General features: G+C 32.6%; 1 protein-coding gene across 2 annotated transcripts in view; it reads right to left on the reverse strand.

Moving 5' to 3' along the window:
• The window catches only part of LOC124365961 (glutamate receptor 1-like), a 371078-nt gene that overhangs the window by 51193 nt on the left and 299104 nt on the right, over positions 1-20781 (reverse strand). For both annotated transcript variants that reach the window (XM_046822115.1, XM_046822114.1), the window contains exons 3-4: positions 20336-20463; positions 7832-7961 (exon numbers count right to left, since the gene is read on the reverse strand). In XM_046822115.1, the coding sequence (XP_046678071.1) occupies positions 7832-7961; positions 20336-20463 (258 nt within the window). The remainder of the gene's footprint in view (positions 1-7831; positions 7962-20335; positions 20464-20781) is intronic.

Genomic DNA, 20781 nt, shown 5'->3' on the forward strand with positions numbered 1-20781 from the left:
TATATATATATATATATATATATATATATATATAGATAATAAGTATAAATTAAAACGACTAATCTTCCCTCTAAAACGAGGCAGATAGTTTTTCAACTATTAGAGCTATGGTTACTAATGTTTGTTCTTGTTCTATTATGTTAGTCGTTAAAAAGTTCATTAATTTGGTATAGTTTTATTTAATTGTTTAATGCCATTTTCTATAGCACGATAGTTCTGCACCGAGTATTCAAAACTATTTTAGTCCTATAAATATCATACTGATAAAAGTGATTCTTTTATCATCAATATTCAATTTGCACAATATTATGATTTATTTTCAGTACTTATAAAAAGTTTTCACAATAGACTAGCTTTATAGTATGGATTTGTAGCTATTTCTTATAAAACAATTTTCTATTTGCCCTAATGACTTTAGCTAACCTCCTAAGAAAATGAAAATTGGCACCATTTTCATTTTCTCAAGGCTCCAAACAAAAATCTTCAAGTAACTTTACACTAGGTTTTGGTAGAATTTACTATGCTGACCATCATATATGTCACCATATACTCCTAGCTTAAGTCCAACAATACTTTGGATATTTTGCATCTATATAACTTTATTGAAAATTTAATGTGTCTTCGAACATGTAAACTTTTTTCAGAATTTCTGTGATAAAGAATTGTGATAAATCCTATTAGCTTCCTCACAACTTGCTCTTATGTTAATGAGGCAGATTAAATGACTGTATTTTTACAACATGAACATTGTCGTGGACTAAAATAATGACATTAGTTCAGTTTTTATTGTTAGAGGTTTAAAATTTAGGAACAGCTATAACTTTTGACGTGACAACGTCTTAAATTAGGTTGCGGCTCGGAGTCACTCATGAAAAAGTGTAACGCCCGGTAACGTTACGATGCCCGTCCAGTGGGTCCGCCGCACGGGATCCGCACGGGATAAAGCAGATAACTGTGGGCCCGCCGCACGGGATAAAGCAGATAACTATGTTTATTCGTGAAAATGTGGAGTGCTTAGATTCGTCATTTACAACAACTACAACAATAAAGGTAAATAATTGTACACTGATATTTCATTATCGTAAACTATGATTGATTGATTAATTGTTAGATTGACACAAAAGTTGAGAAACTGAGTTTATAGGTTATGTCATACTATTGACAAGTGTTGATAGTGTTAAGTAAATTATTAGTTTAAATCACTCTGCAATCAATCGTAATTCAGTCGATTGAGAAGAAACAGCGCGTATTGCTAGTCAAACATTTAAAATAACAAATTATAACCTCTAACCTATCATAACAGTGCGACCAAACAAACGAACTAAACCGACCAATCACCACGCGCGGAGTTAGAATTTAACTGTGTTTAGCAAGAATTTCAAATTCCAATTTTAGTAAATGTTTTATTCAACTTTACCATTTACAATAACAAATTTTAATTAATTTCAAATTATGTACAATATTTTAGTAAACAAAATATATTTCTATAGTTAAAATTGTGCAATTCTTATTTTCATTCAATTCCTTGTTCCTATTGTGCAATTTAATAATATTCATATCAATAAATATTCTACCGAGAAAAAGACATTGTCACGTAAAATCTTCGCCCGTAAAACCGACTTTACAGGCAACCATAATTTTTTTTAATTAAATTTTATTTATTCAGAAATTATTAGTAGACGATTTTTTTGCTTTCCTAATGCATTTAAATTCTAAATTTAATATATTATTTATACAAGTATTAAAATTTTAGCGTATCCGCGCTATAAGAATGTACAGCACTGATGGTCATTTCTACCCCGTTTGTGCCTCCCGACTGTAACACTGAGTATTATAACAAAACGTCTTCATTGCAGTTTTGACTGTAAAATACTGTACAGTAAAAGTCTAGCTATGTCATTGTCTATATAACACGGTCACTGCTAGTCTATATTGAGTACTATAACTAACCCTAAGGCGCTTGCCACAGTCAACGTGAATACTGTACAATAGCTGTGTATAATAAATAGCACTTTAAATAATGTTTCGTTCCGTCTCTGACGAAATATATATTTTTAGTTTACTGCACACAATTTATCTCGCCGAGTAAGCGAGCGAGGGACAACGTCTGGCTCTAAGCAACACGTTTAATTGGAAAGCTCTGCTGTGTAATAGACACCCACACCGGCTCGCTGCAAAGTAAAAGCTATTATTTAAACTGCAACTTTAAATGAATATGTAAAACCGACCATAGTTTTCTATCAAGGATCTCTTTTATTTTCATATATTAACTATTATTGATTTAACTGCTAAGTTTCTATTAAATAGGAAATTAAAGAAACATTAAGTGGCGAACCAATAATATTAAATCTTACTTATGTGGACGATGTTTTAGCACAAGAGTACATAACCAGTAGCTTCTGATTTTAATGCCAGATGTTCAAAGGTGCAAAAATTACATAGCTTGTTCATAGAGCAACATGATTCAATATCGATATACAGAATAGGAATTAAATCACAAACTAAAATAATAATTTTTCCATACGACTGTTTTCTTCTTATTACATGTAGTACAAAGGGGTATCTTGGAGAAAGTGGACAGCCTACTTCTTAAGAAATCGGGCGGTACTTTGAAATGTTCAAACAATGCTAGTTTATGAGTCGGTTAGTTACACAATATTACCATATGTTTAGTGATAGTATATAAACAGAAAATAAAAAAAACTCCTAAAGAGCGAAATTAATGAATGTTAAATAATTTGGATTTGTAATAATATAACATTTAAATATGATACTGGATCGCGATCGAAAAGCAGCCAAGATAAAAGTACAGTCTATTTAATGAATTATACTTTGAATTACCATAAGACACCATTTTTTAGTCCAAGTAGTAGGCATCTTAGTCCGGATGAGTGAAATATGGACTAATCGGCTACAGCAGGTATTGAGGTTTTAAAATTGTAGGTATACTTATGTGTATATGCACTTACAAAATCATAGTGTGATATAAGATCGACAATCTTCCTGTTCAAACAATATGTCTCTCCTGTATAACTTCATTACTTTATAAAATTTACTGAGGTATGATCCTATTGTAGGTTTTAATTACAAAACTATTTGTTTTATGTAAAGAGAAAGTATGAACCACTGGTTTAAATAACTGTCAAACTTTCTTTATGAGCGTTAGTAAAAGTTAACTTCCCTGCATAACCTCATCACGAGAAATATTATAATAAACACACTCGGATTTGTAAGGCGATTCGAGGAGTCTGTTGAAGCGGTAGGCTCATTATTTACGTATACGGTCATAAATGTTATTATGTTACGTCATTGTTGCTTAAAATCCAAGCAGAAATCCGATTGTACTGTTATCAAATTGTATTACAATTTAGAGTACACCACACTACATGTGTTGTAGTAGGGTATTGTGAAGCTGCACACAATACTTAAAATCTAGCTCATTTAATTCTCTAGATACCCTTCGTTGTCCATCGTAGAATTAATTATTCTTTTTGTAAAATGAAGTTACATTCAAATTTTCGAATCTAAAAATCTTTCTTAAGGCACTGTATCTTGCCACATATTAGTTATAATCGCATGTTTTCATTATTTTAGGTTTCATACCAGTTGCCATATAATACAAGTTGCAGTGAGCTAGGAAACGTACTACAAACAAAAAGTAGCTCGAAATAAACCCTGTCACTGACTTTCAACACTTATTTTCCAATCTATTATTGTTTGATTTCACTTTAATAATAAAGATTTCCCATCTTAAAATCACATACGATTGTGCTCACTTTATTTACAAATTTATTTGTTCTGCTATTCTCTCGTTGCTATCTTAGTTACCATAAAATCAAAGTAAAATATTTGCAAACTTTCAAGCATATTTCACGGAGTGACATATATCATCATGGAACTCCGTGTTTCCTGTACTGAAATGAAACTTAAAAAAAACAATAATATAATACAATTATATAAAAATATCGAGTGTACAGGTCATTTCGATTTTAAGATATCTTTCGGACGGAGGGGTAGTTAGACATACAGACTGAAATGAAACTTTTCCAGCTCCTGAGTGATTGGTTTCGCTGACACTTAGCAAATTAGTCTTTACGTCTACTGTTACCAAGCAGAGACAGAATAGAGTACACCGTGAGAAAAATGTATTTAATCATCTATAATTTAGATTAAAGTTCATATTCTTCCGATCTTCAGTTTTTCGCGTCTGACCAAAAAATAATAATTCAAAACATGAATGATGAATACCACCTAACCTACTACGAAATAGCGGAGGGTTCTGAGTAAAGTTTTCTTATAAATGTAACAAACTGGCGGAGTTCTCCTTGATATACGGTCAAGATAATAAGAACAATATGTTACAGACTACATAGTAAATATTTTGTCCCAAAACTTTATGTCGTTTGGAGGAAGTAAACTTTTGTGTAACATTCAGCAGAAAGACTTATGTAATTTATGTTCAAAGAGAATAAGAACATTTATCATTCATATCATGTCTACGTAATACGTAACAAATGCAATAATAATAAACATATGTTATACAAGTGTTATTAATAAATAATTAGTTATCACATAATATATGTCTGTATACGAGTATTTATGATAATAATTAGCAAATATTCTTTTAAAACACACACATATAAATAATACATCAGGTTGATTGATTGAATCAACTTTGATCCTAGATATACTGTAGAAAAGCTTTTGCGCCAAGTAAGCATTACAGAAAATACTACCTGCGACCCAAAAGTATTGGAAGTTAAAAAAACTCACGTATTGGTTTAATGCATTGGAAAAAGAGTTGTCATAGAGTTTTGGCACTATGGCTACAAGATTACTTATACGTGGTTATAATCCATTGACACGCAGCACTTAAGTGATGAGTATTGGAAGATATGTGTTGACTTTGCACAGTAATTGTGCACACAGCACTACCACTTTCTAATTTGGCAAACCGTGTATTTTTCTTGTATCAAAAAACCTTCATAAGCATGATAAGTGCTAATCTTTAATGCCTCAAAAGAGCAAGAATGAATATATTAAGAGCATGAAATAAAAATGATGGCCGTTGCCATATGGGATGCTTGTTCTTTAAGACCTAGAACAAAATAATGTGATCACTTTTTTTGGCATATAAAAACTTCCTTTAATTAAATTTTATGTTTTATTTTGGAATGTACTGGTTTTTATTGAGAAGTAAATCAATCAGTATAAATATCTGTACACACATAAGCAGTAAGAGATATTTTGGCCTATGCTGTTTATTTTTGTACTATTTGACATTTTAAGAGAGAGGCCAAATATCACGTTATTGTCACAATTGATATAAACTATATAAATCTTCACCACAGGAAATATTATTTTGCTTATAAGTATTATTTAACCTGTATATTATATATTGAGCCTGATATAATGATTCTAGTAGAATCCAATTAATACAGGCGTAGTTTTAAAACTAAATATTTAATATGTATGTTAGATGTATATATATATATATATATATATATATATATATATATATATATATATTATTGTTGTTGTTATTATTATTATTTCAATCAACATCCCATCAAATTAAAACAATTATTAAAAAACTAAAAATATGTCACGACCACTGTGTTACATATTTTGTGTTTTTATTTGTTGTTTTTATTAATTTATTTTCCGCCCTAAATTGGTTTATGATGTGCCATTAGCTTACATATGCATCATTTTATCAATGAATAAAAAATCTGAACTGTTCAAAATTTCGATTTTATTCTGATAGTAGAACTAAACCAAAGATCTCGTTATCACAGAAACTACAGAGATTAGAATAGACTTTTGTTACCTGTAATTCTTCTTTAGTTTTTTAGCCAATAAATTTTTGTTAAATACACACCAGTCATATCTTATTTGAACTAACATAACAATCAAAAATTTAAAGTTTAATACGAATCGCGAACAAGAATTTAACGTCCGCAGCTATGCGATTCATTGAACAATATTGTTATTGATTTTCATAATTTTACAAATCTGTTCCTTTTTAAATGTTATGTTGTTTAATATGCTGTTAATACCTCTAAAAAATCTTAACATTTTCGGGTAGTTAGCACCTAATACGAATTTGCATATTGACCTTCAGTTGATGAACATATTAGAGTTTAAAACCATAACTTATATTACTATTAAATAAATTCGAAGTAAATGCATATAAAAAACTTATTTGACTAGCACAACATCATATTTAGCAGCATGCATATCTTATAGTTAAATAATTAACTAAACTACAGCTTTTTAAATTTACACATCAGCAAAAGGTTGAAATCTGGACCTTTTAAAAATTCTGAAAAGATTATCAGTTAGGATTGTGAAATAATTAATTTTAACTACCTGAGATTCAACTCGTGTATACATTACCAAAGACCTTTGGGGTATAGGCTATCAATTGAAAGCTCTTATATGTACATAGAATGCAAATGTCGTACCGTGAAATAAATAAAGAGGAATATTTAAGGACTAACAGAACGTACTGAAAGAGCTACCGCACAGACAGACAGGCAGACGGACTGCCCTTTTACCTTTTGACTCCAAAATCAATAGAGTTCTTGGAACAAGATGGATCTATGTAGCAAGTTTCAATCTATAGGGATCGTTTCTATCAGGAGCTGTCGCACAGACAGACAGTCAGACGGACTGCCCTTTTACCTTTTCACCCCAAAATCAATAGAGTTCTTGGAACAAGATGGATCTACGTATGTAGCAAGTTTCAGTCTGTATGGATCGTTTCTATCAAGAGCTACCGCACAAACAGACAGGCAGACGGACTACCCTTTTACGTTTTGACTCCAAAATGAATAGATGTCTTGGAACAAGATGGATCTATGTAGCAAGTTTCAGTCTGTAGGGATCGTTTCTACCAGGAGCTATCGCACAGACAGACAGACGGACGGACTGCCCTTTTGCCTTTTGACTCCAAAATCAATAGAGTTCTTGGAACAAGATGGATCTATGTAGCAAGTTTCAGTCTGTAGCGATCGTTTCTATCAATAGCTATCGCACAGACAGACAGTCGGACGGACCGCCCTTTTACCTTTTGACCCCAAAATCAATAGAGTTCTTGGAACAAGATGGATATATGTAGCAAGTATCAGTCTGTAGAGATCGTTTCTATCAGGAGCTATCGCACAGACAGACAGTCGGACGGACTGCCCTTATACCTTTTGACTCCAAAATCAATAGAATTCTTGGAACAAGATGGATCTATGTAGCAAGTTTCAGTCTGTAGCGATCGTTTCTATCAATAGCTATCGCACAGACAGACAGTCGGACGGACCACCCTTTTACCTTTTGACCCCAAAATCAATAGAGTTCTTGGAACAAGATGGATATATGTAGCAAGTATCAGTCTGTAGAGATCGTTTCTATCAGGAGCTATCGCACATACAGACAGTCGGACGGACTGCCCTTATACATTTTGACTCCAAAATCAATAGAGTTCTTGGAACAAGATGGATCTATGTAGCAATTTTGTCTGTAGGGATCGTTTCTATCAAGAGCTATCGCACAGACCGACAATGACACGATTTTATGAGCATTATCGAATCATTGACAATGCTATTGAATAGAGTAAAATATAGCAATAACTGAATGAGCCATAATGATGATTTTATATCTAGTAAGTAGCCTACTAGCATTCCAATTTTATCAAATAAACTAATAGGTTAAAGACAACAGACCATAATTATATATGTTATAATGAAAAATCAAGTAACATATTATACGATTTAAATAAACACCATTCACTATATTGCACTAAATCTGTTTAATTATATTACGTCTGAAAGCTCACCATCGTGTGAATCGTACAGATAGATGATTCGCTTCCAACCGTAGTACCTGACTGTGTCGATGATAGCTTGGTGGTAGTCGGGTCGCATACTAATTGCGTAATCCAAGAACCCTGACGAGGGAGCAAGCACCTGCAAATACATAGATTATTGTTAGTTATGATGTATTATGTATGTAAATATAAAAACTGTACAAGGAATGTAAATAAAATTACTAATACTTAAACTATAAATCTCTCACACCCAGATTTAACCGGATGATTATTTCGATATTTGACCATTTACTTAGCATGAAAGTTAATCAACATAAGAACTGCATTCTTAACTTGATGTGTCTATGATACTTAACATAATGTGTGAAACATGTTCTCATTAGGCTCTCTGGCTAGCAATGACTCCCCCCTCACTCACACACACTCATACGGGTGTCCGCTACGCTGGCCAAACCCCGTTCTCAGGACTTGCCGATTCTAAGACAGAAAAGCGTTCGTTGTTGGGTGCTTTATTCAGCCTTTATGGACTTCATTTATTGTATTCTAAATTATCGGTTTCTCTCCGTACAAGTGCAAAAATTTCCGTTATCTATTCATTGGTCCACAACAGTTTATGGACAGTACTGCACTATAACACTGGCTAACCACTCACTTGGGCTCTACTACGTAGTTAACTGGCAGACCGTGTGAATAGTGCACGAGCTGAGGGCGCCCTCACGACCACGGATGTACCAGCTCGGGGTCGTCCATGGCTGGTACGCGCTACTTCCCAAAACCACGGTGATAGTTTTCTTACGACGTGTTACTCGGCGAATAACGGATCAATGTCGTCTTTGACTTTTGACTCTTTGATAATGTAATACCATTATCTCTATCTTTGAATATTTTATCTCCTTAAGATGAAAAATTGTTTAAAGACAGAATAATTATGACGAATGACATAGTATGTGTTGATATAGCTTATACATTGAGGTTTTTTCTTTATATATGACTAAGATGATGTATTTTCAATAAGGACGTATTTGGACGAAAAGCAGTTGGATGAGTGATAGAATAAACTGAAGACACAGTGTAGGACTAAGCAGGCCGATAATCAGGGATGGGCGAGACCTCTTGGGTCGCAAAGGGTCCATAAACTTTCAGGCCTACGATAATACATTGGTCTTTTCGATCACTATCTATCTATATATATATATATATATATATATATATATATATATATATATATATATATATATATATATAGTTCCCAATTAACCCTTTGAAGCACAGTGGCATCATAGTGAAACCACCTATGTTTTTATTTCTATTCCTTTCCCGCATAGTGGTGCATATACGAAACCACCTTCCAGAAGTGATTTAGGACGCATTCTAGCGGCAAATTACGTAACCGCTCCACTAGATTCGCCCAAATCCCGGCAGGAGCGTTGTTTGCCACGACTGGGTGAAAGAAGAGTCCATGCCTTGACTGAGTGTGACATATTTGTATTTCTTTTGTGCTTTGATCATTTTTGGTAAGTACAAACATATATTTTCAGTATAAATGTACTTAAATATATACATATAAACTATAATAATTAGATTTGAGATGCCAGGCGAATAAATATTAGGCGTTATTGTGGTGGTTTCACCACATGACCACCATGCATTTGGGGTCGGCCGTCGTTTATACTACGTACCAGTTGCTAAACCTGTTTTATATTGTTATTTTTACTATATAAAACTACTTATTACATTTTTTACAACTGCTTATTGATTTCAGGGGGTACTATAACCATGGAGAACAAATCCATAGAGGCTTGGCTGGCGGAAACTGAAGACATCCCATCTGACCCTGAATCAGAGGACGACGAAGATCAAGTATACCCGGATGTTGCTGAAGGAATATACACAGTTGCAGAAAATGGAATCTTAGAGGTAGATTATTTGGACCTAGCCCAAACAGCTGAAGGTAATGAAATCCCGATTTTAATTATTAATGAAAATGACTTTCAAGATAATCATAGTGCAGAGGGGGTAGAGCCTGGCATTCCCGAAGGTAATGCAGTCTTGGACGTTCAAAATCAGCCTATGGACGTTCAATTTGATGAGGACTCTGAGCCTTTGGCTAACAGACTTTACAAAGATAGTGTTACGTGGTATCAAAAGTACTACTCACCCAATAAGTCGTATGATTTCAATGAACGCACAGGTCCCCTAATTGACGCTTCAACCCCAGTTGATGTGTTTTCAGCTCTTTTTCCCGACGATCTAGTTGACAAACTTGTGTTTGAAACCAATGTTTACGCTACCCAAATAGGTGGGGGCGTTATCAGATTTCCAACAACAAGGAAAGAAATGAAAGTGTTTCTAGGCCTAAATATCCTAATGGGAATAAAAAAACTTCCCTCCTACCGTGATTACTGGTCTTCAGAGGCAGATTTGAGAGATGACTACATATCTTCATACATGTCTGTGAACAGATTTGGCTGGCTTTTAACAAATTTACATATAAACAATAATAATGACATGCCCGAACGAGATTCTCCTAATTATGACAAACTATATAAGATCAGGCCTCTCCTAAACAAGCTTCAAGAAACCTACAAAGCATGCTATGCTCCATCTCGATTTCAATCAATTGATGAGAGCATGATTCCGTTCAAAGGTCGGAGTGGAATCAAGCAATATATGCCAGATAAGCCAACCAAACGTGGGTACAAAGTTTGGGTGAGGGCTGATGAAAAAGGCTTTATCAGCCAATTTCAAATCTACGAAGGTAAAAGGGCTGGAATAGTTGAAAAGAATCTTGGGCAAAGGGTAGTAACAGAACTCACTGAAGAATTAGTAAATAAGAATTATGTAATATATTGTGACAATTTTTTTAGCTCAGTCAATCTAATGATTTACTTACAGAAAAACAATATTCAAGCTTGTGGTACAACAAGAGCTGACAGACAATTTTTTCCAAAAGAGTGTTTGCCTGAAGGGAAACTTATGAATCAAGGAGAACATGACTTCATGTCAACTATGACTGGAATTGTAGCTGTCGAATGGAAAGACAAGAGAGGTATCTACTTTCTTTCTAATTACCACAATCCTAACGAAGTGACAACTGTAAACAGAAAACAGGCAAACGGTGAAATTGTAGCTGTTCCATGCCCTATATTAGTAAAGGACTACAATGCTCACATGGGCTATGTCGATAAGGCAGACATGTTGAAATCTACCTACTCAATAGATCGCAAGTCCAAAAAGTGGTGGCACAGAATCTTCTGGCACTTTCTGGACACAACCATAGTAAACTCTTTTATCATATTTTCAATGCTATCCCAGGGAAAACCACTGACACTAAAAGAGTTTAGGAGAAGCGTGTCAAAAGCCCTTCTGGGAGTACCTCGTGGAGAAACTAGAGGAAGACGAAGTTCTTCAACTCCAATCAACAACTACAAACCAAAGGTTCCACAAGAACTTCGTTTTACGGAAAATGCACACATGCCAGTAAGAGGAACGTCTCGACGTTGTGCTCAATGCTCCAGCAAAGAAGAAGTTCATCGGTCGAAATGGGTATGTGAAACGTGTGGTGTTGCCCTTTGTTTGAGTGAACTAAAAGATTGTTTCCGAGCCTATCACCGAAAGGAATAAATAAAAAGTGTCCACATATGAAGTAATAATAACATTATCAACACAATCAGTTTTGGATTGTTAGAATAGTCATTTATTGATTGTATTAAATAAAAGTTGGTGGAGAAAATTTAATTTTATTTGCATACACCCAAAGACCGTACTTGCATAGTGGTTATGCAGTGAAACCACCTCAAAAATAAATATAAATTATGATTGACAAAATCTAAAAATAAATGTACTGTACTTACAAAGGTTATTTCTATAGGGAAACAATATAAAATCACTAAAATATTCATTTTTTGTAAAACGTGCTTCAAAGGGTTAAACTAAAATTTAAATTAAAAGCTATGATTTTGGTAGTCATATAAAAGGAAACAACAATTTACATATTTCATATTGAAAAACATAATATTTATTAGTATTTCAATAAATAAATTAAAGAAATCACTTTATTATAATCAAATGTAAAAGATTTAAGTTTATAAAACATGATTTGAAAGGAGAATAGACAATAATGAATTGACAATAACCATACAATGAATTAACAATTGACAATAAAATATACTTAGTTAAAGTTTTTTATTGTTTTATTTCTTCTCATTTCAAGCTTTTAGATAAGATAAATATTATTTCTGGCATTTTTCTTCAATCGTGGTATTTATTAAATTAATTACATTCTATCGTATCAGTTCTTGGTATTTAGCTAATACAACTATTATATATATATATATTATCATTGGATCGTATATAAAGTACATGTAGTAGTAAAAAATATATACGTTATTTGTTCCTTTGATAATTTTAAAGTGTAGTATATTCATGGAAAATCCTGTATATTTTCTAGATAATCTTGTATCACTAGTTCAAGTATATTGAAAAATTGATAGTATGATACTACATAACTTTTACTATATTTTCTTTCTTGTGCTACTAAATGTCACAAGTGCAGACTTAATAAATAAATAAAACGTGAACTTAAGTTAATTTCAAGGTGATATTTAAGTTTATTCTTCTTAATTTGATTTTATATGTCATTTATTTTATATTATGTTTAATTTAAAGTTGAAAATAAAGTACTGTTTGACTTAACTAAACTTAGAAGCTTTTTGTAATATTTTCTTAAAATTATGATATGTGCTCAAAAAGAATAACATTAAGGCAAAAGGTAGTAGCTTCGATGTCTCTTCATACATTATTTAAAATCAAAGTAATTTATGCAATTCTTTAAACATTTTGAAAAATAAATAATTAATTGCTGGTTTATATGTAAACTTAGTTGCCGAATACAGAACTATTTTTTATTTCCACGTATAAAAACCTAACAAACATTAAGTAATATTAATAATTTTAACAGTGACATATAGCAATGGTATGTTCATCTTGCGCAGGTTAGCCTCGTTCGCAATTAGAGAAGACATAACAGCATATTACGGTTGCGGAAACATGAAGAATTTTGTATCATCATCACAAGATATAAATATCATGTATAGCAAGTGTCTTTGACTGTTAAACAGTCATTGAACCGAAAAAATATATCTTCATTAGTTGTTTAAATTTTTTATCTAATTAATTATCTAATTGTTTATCTAATTAAGGATATTAAATATTTCAATGTACCAGTGGCCACTAAAAGATTAATTTATTACACCAAAAGCAGCTCCCTATAATACTATTAAGATTTCTTTAATATTTTCGAGCAATGTAATAATAATGTGTAATTTGTTAAGTATAGTTATTTATCGTATTTTTATAATTGTTGCAAACTACTCAGCTGATAAATAATGTAGCCTACTTAGCAGCAACTTAATACTGTAAAATGTTAAGAATATATTAATTTAATTTTATATAACAATAATACAAATAATTAACTTCACATTACTTGCCACATTTATTATGCTGAAGACGTGATAAAACTGTATTATATATTACGTTACAAGGAATTTATCAAGTACTTTGGAAAACGTTTTCTCAAATCATCCCATGCTAGAGGAAAATATTTACTGAACGAAAACGGAAAGTACTAAACAAGTTTAAATCAGTTACGAGAAAAATATAAAATTAAAACGATAAAAAACTTAATTAGATTAATGAGTTAAACTATGAATTGTAGTTGTGGTATAGTACTTTCAAATAAACTACTAATGACCATGGTTAGCTTAAGCCAAGCACTAAGGGTACGCTCATTTTCTCCGTAAAGGGCCGAGCACTCGCCGAGCTACTCCAACGGGGCGTCGAGTATGTAGGAGTTTAACTTGCAATTCACAATACAAGTCCTCCGCTTACATTCTGCATACTTCACGGTATAATCAGACATTTAGCTTTACGGAACATAGACAATTATAAAATAGATTTTGTTGAGTTTTTATTGAATTAAACTATATAAATTACATATGGATGTTGAAATGGCAGCAAAGAAATGTTTTGTTATTCCTATTTTTAAAGAGTAATCTGTAAAAATACATTTTATTTATAACGTATCATCGATATAAAATAAAAAACTTTATGGTATAAAACGATATATAGTTGTAGTTTTAGTTGTGCTTTGAATTTATACAGGACCTGAAAGCTTGTACTTACTATTACGTGTATAATTATATTCCGACAAAAGGTTGTATTTCAGCATTTCTATAATTTTTTCGGTTAGAATTACTCTTAAATTAGGAAGCTAAATAAGACTTCGCAATGTGAAAAAGTCAGCTGTTTCCTCTAACTTAATTTTTTTGAAATTAATAAATCAATATACATAAAATACATGTATTTGTTACAAAATGGAATACAGAATTAAAATAAAATGTAAAATATGTAAATTTTTGCTTCCATATTCATTATGACTGTTGAGCCGCTGTTTTTGAATCTATATTTTAGTTTTATTAAGAACATTGAAATAATATGAAAATGACCAATCCTTATCTTTTAAAAACTTCTTTCTAATGGCCCATCTACGTACATTTTCCACAGTTATTCTGGTACAAGCAACTCGTACGTATGTAATTTATGGGCACAGCCATTACGACTCGTAGGATACGATTTGATGTAACTACAAGAAGTAATTGCTTCGTTAATGAATAAGCCTTAATGTTTATAACAGTAGTTTTCGTTAAGTAACCTAGAGTAATGTAACTTAATAATTCAAAAAGATGCGACTTAACAATTCTACAATTCAAAAGTTTAATGTTTTCTGTAAAAATTTCGCAAATCGCGTTTATCAATCAAGGTCTTGTGCTTTTCTTTGCACGGGCGTTGCTGTTTCGGAGATTCAGCTTCAAGTGTGATCTGGTTGCATTCCGTTTTGTGTAAGGACACGTTAACGGGAACTTTCAACGTTTCTAATTCAGTTGTAAACTTTCACAACACTTTAAACCAAAATTTTTTGTGAATCAAGAGAGCATTTGAATCATTTAACATAGAATATATAACAGTAACTATTCAATAATTGATTTTCCTGAAGTGTTTAGGTTATAAGGTTTGTTTGATTAGAACTTTGCATTGGTGAAATGTTGCATGTGTTCCAGTCTGTAAGGAGTAAAGTGAATGAGTGGCTTTAGAGTGGGTCTATGGCACTTCAAAGAGCCCCCTTACAGTCGTGTCATGTCTGGACCACATGATGCGGTGAGGGTAGTACCATGTGGGTTAGGACCGGCCTGACCACATCTTAGAGGTTCCCCGTGGCACACCGCTGGCCGCCCATGTTTGAGCAGGTTCAGAACAATACATCTTGTCCGGACTGGATACTTGAGTATAGTAAACCGTTTAACTACTTAAAATTTTTGAAGCGAACTTAACAAAGTTATAATATCAATTGCATCTTAAAGTGTTGACTAAGTAATAATCAACTATCGTTTAGAGTTATAGTAATTTATTAATAGCTGAAGTTTAATGACTGGGACTTTTGAAATGAAACACCACTCTTCCAGTTAGGTCTGAGTGTAATTTCTCAACTTTAATCATCCCGAGAAGCACCTTATCTTCGTAATTACGATACTGTTAGTTATATCAGTATAGTTTAACTTGAGTTTTGTACAAGTTGAAAAACAATATAGCGTTTGTGACATTTTGAAGAACATATGTGTAATGGTACAACACCTAAAAGACTAATGTAAGTGACTGGTCTGTCTTGGTGTTAAGGTGTATTCATTTATTAAATTTCTTTTTTAAATGTTAATGCATTAACTGGCATCTTTAAGACTCGTTTAGTAACACTTTTAAAATTAGGTATTGTTTAGTAATGAACTGTATTATGATGACTTTCTAATTTGTCAAAGTATTTCTGAGGTACTGTATGTCAGGATTTCCCCAGGCCATTTTACAGATGAAAATCCAGAATAGCCTCAGGGCTTTCTCAATAATCAGACGTTTGATGTGGCTGAGGCCTCTCTGTAAGGGTATTAGAATTGTATCTCAGCCCATTCACAGTTGGGGATTGCTAATGGGCGCTATTATATAATCTTATGTTCCATTTTAATTTGAATAATTGAATGTATTGCACAATGTTATTTGCAGTAACCAATATGTAGGGTGGATTGTTGAATTGCTTTAAATTGTGTTCTCCTTTATTCATATGCTATAACTTAATTTTGGTTCATAGCGAAATTTCTCAGTGTTTATTGTTTTACGACCAAACTCTAGCTAAGGCGAAGGACTACATATCGAGGAAATGTATAACTACATTTCCAAATTATAAAAATTATGTTAATTTTACACTTTTATAAAAGTGTTTTTTTTTTTAATAGCCATAAACTATTACAGTAAACAATAATAAATGTAAAATTTATACTTTTGCAATCTTTTATGTTATTGCTACACTTATAGAAATGCTAAGATTGTAATGTCAACTAACGCATTTTTACATTAACCTAGCCAACTGCCGTGGACTCTTTTGCTATATTGTTCATGTTTTGTGCTGTCTTATCAAGCAGAGAATAACATACAGTACATTTTAATTTTGGGAAACCATTCTATGATCATTAAATAAAAACTTTATATTAAAAGTAGATTCGTTTTCCACAAAAAATGAAAATCCTTCATAAAGACGAATCGACACTTACGTAACAGGACGGAAAAATGAGATTTGTAAAAATCGGTTTCATAAAAGTGTTGTACTACCTTATTACGTTACCCACCATAGCACGTGAATAATAAATTAGTATTTTTTTAATTAGTATTAATTTCTTTTATAATGAAATGTATCATATTTCTTTCTTATGTTGATAGTTAGGTACAAACTGGACAGAGCTGAACTGTAAACCAATGATCAGTCTACTGACTCACCAGTCTAGATTTACGAGCACATCTCGTATGTACTGCGAGCCGCCATGTTGTAGTCACGTGACTGTATTACGTCTTATCTCGATCTCTGTATAACAGTTGGCACGTCATGTCACGTCTCGTACTATATTACGCTGCCCTGTCCTCTGGCTGATGTGTGTCGTTGAGCTACTGATATTATAAATATGAAAGAAAGGTCTGTAGGCTATCATATTCTAGATCACACAATTAGTTAATAAGTTCAAATTTATTATGACCGAATACTAAGTGAAATAAAGATGAATATAGTCTAACTAAGATAAAAAATCAATATAGTTTCAGCCATGAATTAAAATATTTCTATGAGACTTGTTAAATTGACGCAACTTAAATAGAATAATAGGGTGATTCATGAAGTTCTCCCCCCACTTCTACAGCACATTGTACTAGTAAAAATAATGAAAAAAATGTTATGTAAACATAGATCCGAAAACGCTTCGTTAGCGAGTTTACAGCTAGCGAAAGATTTCGCCTGAATTCCTGGGTAAAGAGTAAAATAAAGCCATACTGAACTTTTGGAAAGGTTAATTAAGTAAGAAATATCGTGGATTCTTATGTAATTTTACCTGATAAAGCTAATAAAATAGGTTTCAGAACTGTACCTGTAGTAGTTTTAGAGGGATTCAGGGTTAAATGCAAAAAAATTGGGGCACGAAACAATGTTTTTTTTAAGTTTGATGTACAATAACTTTGTTAAATTGGTAATAAATACATAAAATCAACAACCATTAATTGTAGAGAATTTAATTCTGAGAAAATTGATATAATCAAAGTCTAAAATAAAACAGAAATAAGTACCAAAAAAATCGATTTTATTCAGTATAATACATTATTAGCTGTAAAGAAATACCGTACGGTATTTAATTAAAATAAAACAAAAACAAAATGTTTGTTCCTTAATGATGAGATAAATTGAGAAAACAAGATTAACTGTTAAATAAATTTGTTTGTAAATAAAAATATTATGTTTTATTACGTTGTATTTTTTTTATAAAAATTTACATCAAATGTTCGAAAATAAATGAAGCAAACATTTCCCCATTATTGTTTACTAATCATCGAAATGCAGTTTTTTGTTTTATTAATTTCTAAGTTGGTAACGCACGAATAACAGCTGATCAACAATGGTATTCTGTACTGTTACGTTAGAACTGTGTATTAGTGGTGTTTTGCAAGCTACAGCAGGAGATCGGGTTCTGTGAATCGTGTTATTAAATGCAATTTTTCTGTGAGTTATAATTCGATTATAACTACATACATCAGAGGAATACGCTGATATGGTTTTTATTTTGGGTTACTGTAATGGTAATGCTAGAGCTGCTGTTGAAGAATATGAACTACGTTACCCTAATAGGAGGATTCCAGATACCAAAACAATTTCAGGAACTTTTCGTACTCTTCGGGAAACAGGATCACTACCAAGTACTAGAACCAATTATGAACGAGCTGTCCAACTTGATGATGATATTGTTATTAATGCTGTTCATCGCAGTCCAGGTGTAAGTACACGACGTATTTCTAGGCGGATAGGAGCTTCGCAGTCAACGGTGTGGAGGTCACTTAATCGAAACAAATTTTATCCGTTTCATAAACAAAAGGTTCAACATCTACAGCTAGGGGATGGTCCGCTTCGCTTGGAGTTTTTGCAACTTTTTGAATATTAATAATCAACTCTACAAGCGTATTTTGTTTACGGATGAGGCACAATTCACTCGGGATGGTGTCAATAACTTGCACAATGAACACTCATGGGCAGAAGAAAATCCTCATGAGGTAGTGGAACAGAACTTTCATCACCGATTTAGCGTCAATATCTGGTGTGGCCTTTTGCACAATCGGCTGATTGGACCTTTCATATTACCTGGACGCCTAAATGCTGAGTTTGAATTTCCTTCAAGAAGAGTTGCCGCAGCTGTTAGAGAATGTTCCTTTACATCTCAGACAAAATTTGTACTTCCAGCATGACGGAGCACCTCCCCACTTTTCACGTACCGTTTCTGCTTACTTAAATCATCAATTTCCTGGACACTGGATTGTTCTTGGAGGGCCTCACCCTTGGCCACCAAGATCACCAGATCTCTCTCCATTGGATTATTGCATCTGGGGATGGATGAAAGACATTGTATACCAGACAAAAGTGAATTCTCGTGATGATTTAATTGCTCGTATTATGGATTCAGCTGTGCAGATACAGGGAAGTCCTGAAAAATTAAGAAACGCAACAAAAGCAATACACAAACGTGCTGCAAAATGTATTGATAATGATGGCCTCATTTTAGAACATCTATTAAAAATAGGTGCGTACGGTTGGCCCAACCTGAGTAATTTTGCTTAAAACTAGTAATGTATTATACTGAATAAAATCGATTTTTTTATACTTATTTCTGTTTTATTTTAGACTTTGATTATATAAATTTTCTCAGAATTAAATTCTCTACAATTAATGTTTGTTGATTTTATGTGTTTATTACCAATTTAACAAAGTTATTATTAAACGAATCCAAATATTTGGACCAATGGTTATTTTTACACATAACAGTTGAGTCCATTTAACATGCTCTTTCAAATATTATTTCACAAATTTAGAGACCAAATTAGAATTTTTCGTTACCTTAGGGACCTTAGTGAGGCGTAGCCCGGAGGATATTGCGAAATGAATAGGGCTATATTCATACCAGGGACCATAAGATTCTCCATTTAAAATTCCATTACAATTGGTTAAATAGATTACGCGTGAAAGCAAAACAAACAAACACAGGCACTTTCTCATTTATAAATTTATTAGGAAACTGACGATTATATAAAGCAACTGTTTTGTTCAAATTTGCTACCGCTATAAACTAAAGAACTGAAACAAGATATTATGGCAACCCGTATTTACTCCCTTTTATAGGATTCAAAGTTATGACCCTTGTGTTTTAGCATAGAAGAAAGTTTGTATTTGTTGCCATTTTTTTATTAGTTGATTTTCTTTATAGCTTTACCCAATGATTTAGATAGGATTATAACACCTAAAGAAGAGGGTAGAAAACTGTTTTATTCATACTATTATATATCAATTTCTTTACGTATACCGTATGCAGATTGACCTTGTCTCGTCATTCTACCAGGTTATTTTAACATTATCCATTGGATGATCATAAATAAAATTCTAAGAACACACCCGTGATTTCACTTATTATAATAATAATTATTATAATATTATAATATAATATAATAATAATAATTATTATAATAAATTTAATTCAAGTCGTTTTCCTGTACCTTCCCGTAGGAATATTGATAGTATAATAAATTGTAAGCTAACCTACTCTAAATAGACTACCATTGAATGTATTGCATGAAGAACGTAATCTAATTACTGGTCTAGCGAAGGAAAGAGTCATATACTGTAGAGAGTAGTCTTAAATCTGCTGATTTAGTGTTATGTTAATGATCAGTCATGGTGGAGATGAGCATAAAAGGGAGTCACAATATTAACGTAGCTAGATTAAAGAGAAACGCTAGAAAATCAATTATACCTCGATTTACTCAAACAAACAATATACTACTCGTGAAAAAAGTAATCCTACACTTACAGGTGAGATGTAGAATAAGTATTACCTTTTCGGGAAACCAAGGAGTGACAAAGGGCATCTGGAAGGTGTTGCTGTAGGAGTGCAGCGTGTCAAAGGAGTCGGGACTTACCGCCCCCAGCATGGAGAACACCCCCCTGGAGAACTGGTTACAGACTGGAACACGTGTCATTCGAATTAAAATCAGAACCGTAGTATTTGACGCCAGTAACGTAATTAATAACATTTTTATTGAATATAATTGACTTTTTCTCCTTTATTTTAAGATTTTTGTTTGAAACGATAACAAGTTTCAAGTCATGTTCTATCACGTTAGAGAAATATATCATTGCGTTTCGTAGAATGGAATCCACCCTCTTCTTTAGGTGGCAAAATGATCAATGTATAAGGTAAAGCATACATGCTGAATCAATAAAACATTATGTAGCCTGAAAACACCAAATTTGTTAACTGTGGCTTGGGTGAGCTCATCAT

This window comes from Homalodisca vitripennis, chromosome 1, assembly GCF_021130785.1.
Source record: "Homalodisca vitripennis isolate AUS2020 chromosome 1, UT_GWSS_2.1, whole genome shotgun sequence".
Lineage (NCBI taxonomy): Eukaryota > Metazoa > Arthropoda > Insecta > Hemiptera > Cicadellidae > Homalodisca > Homalodisca vitripennis.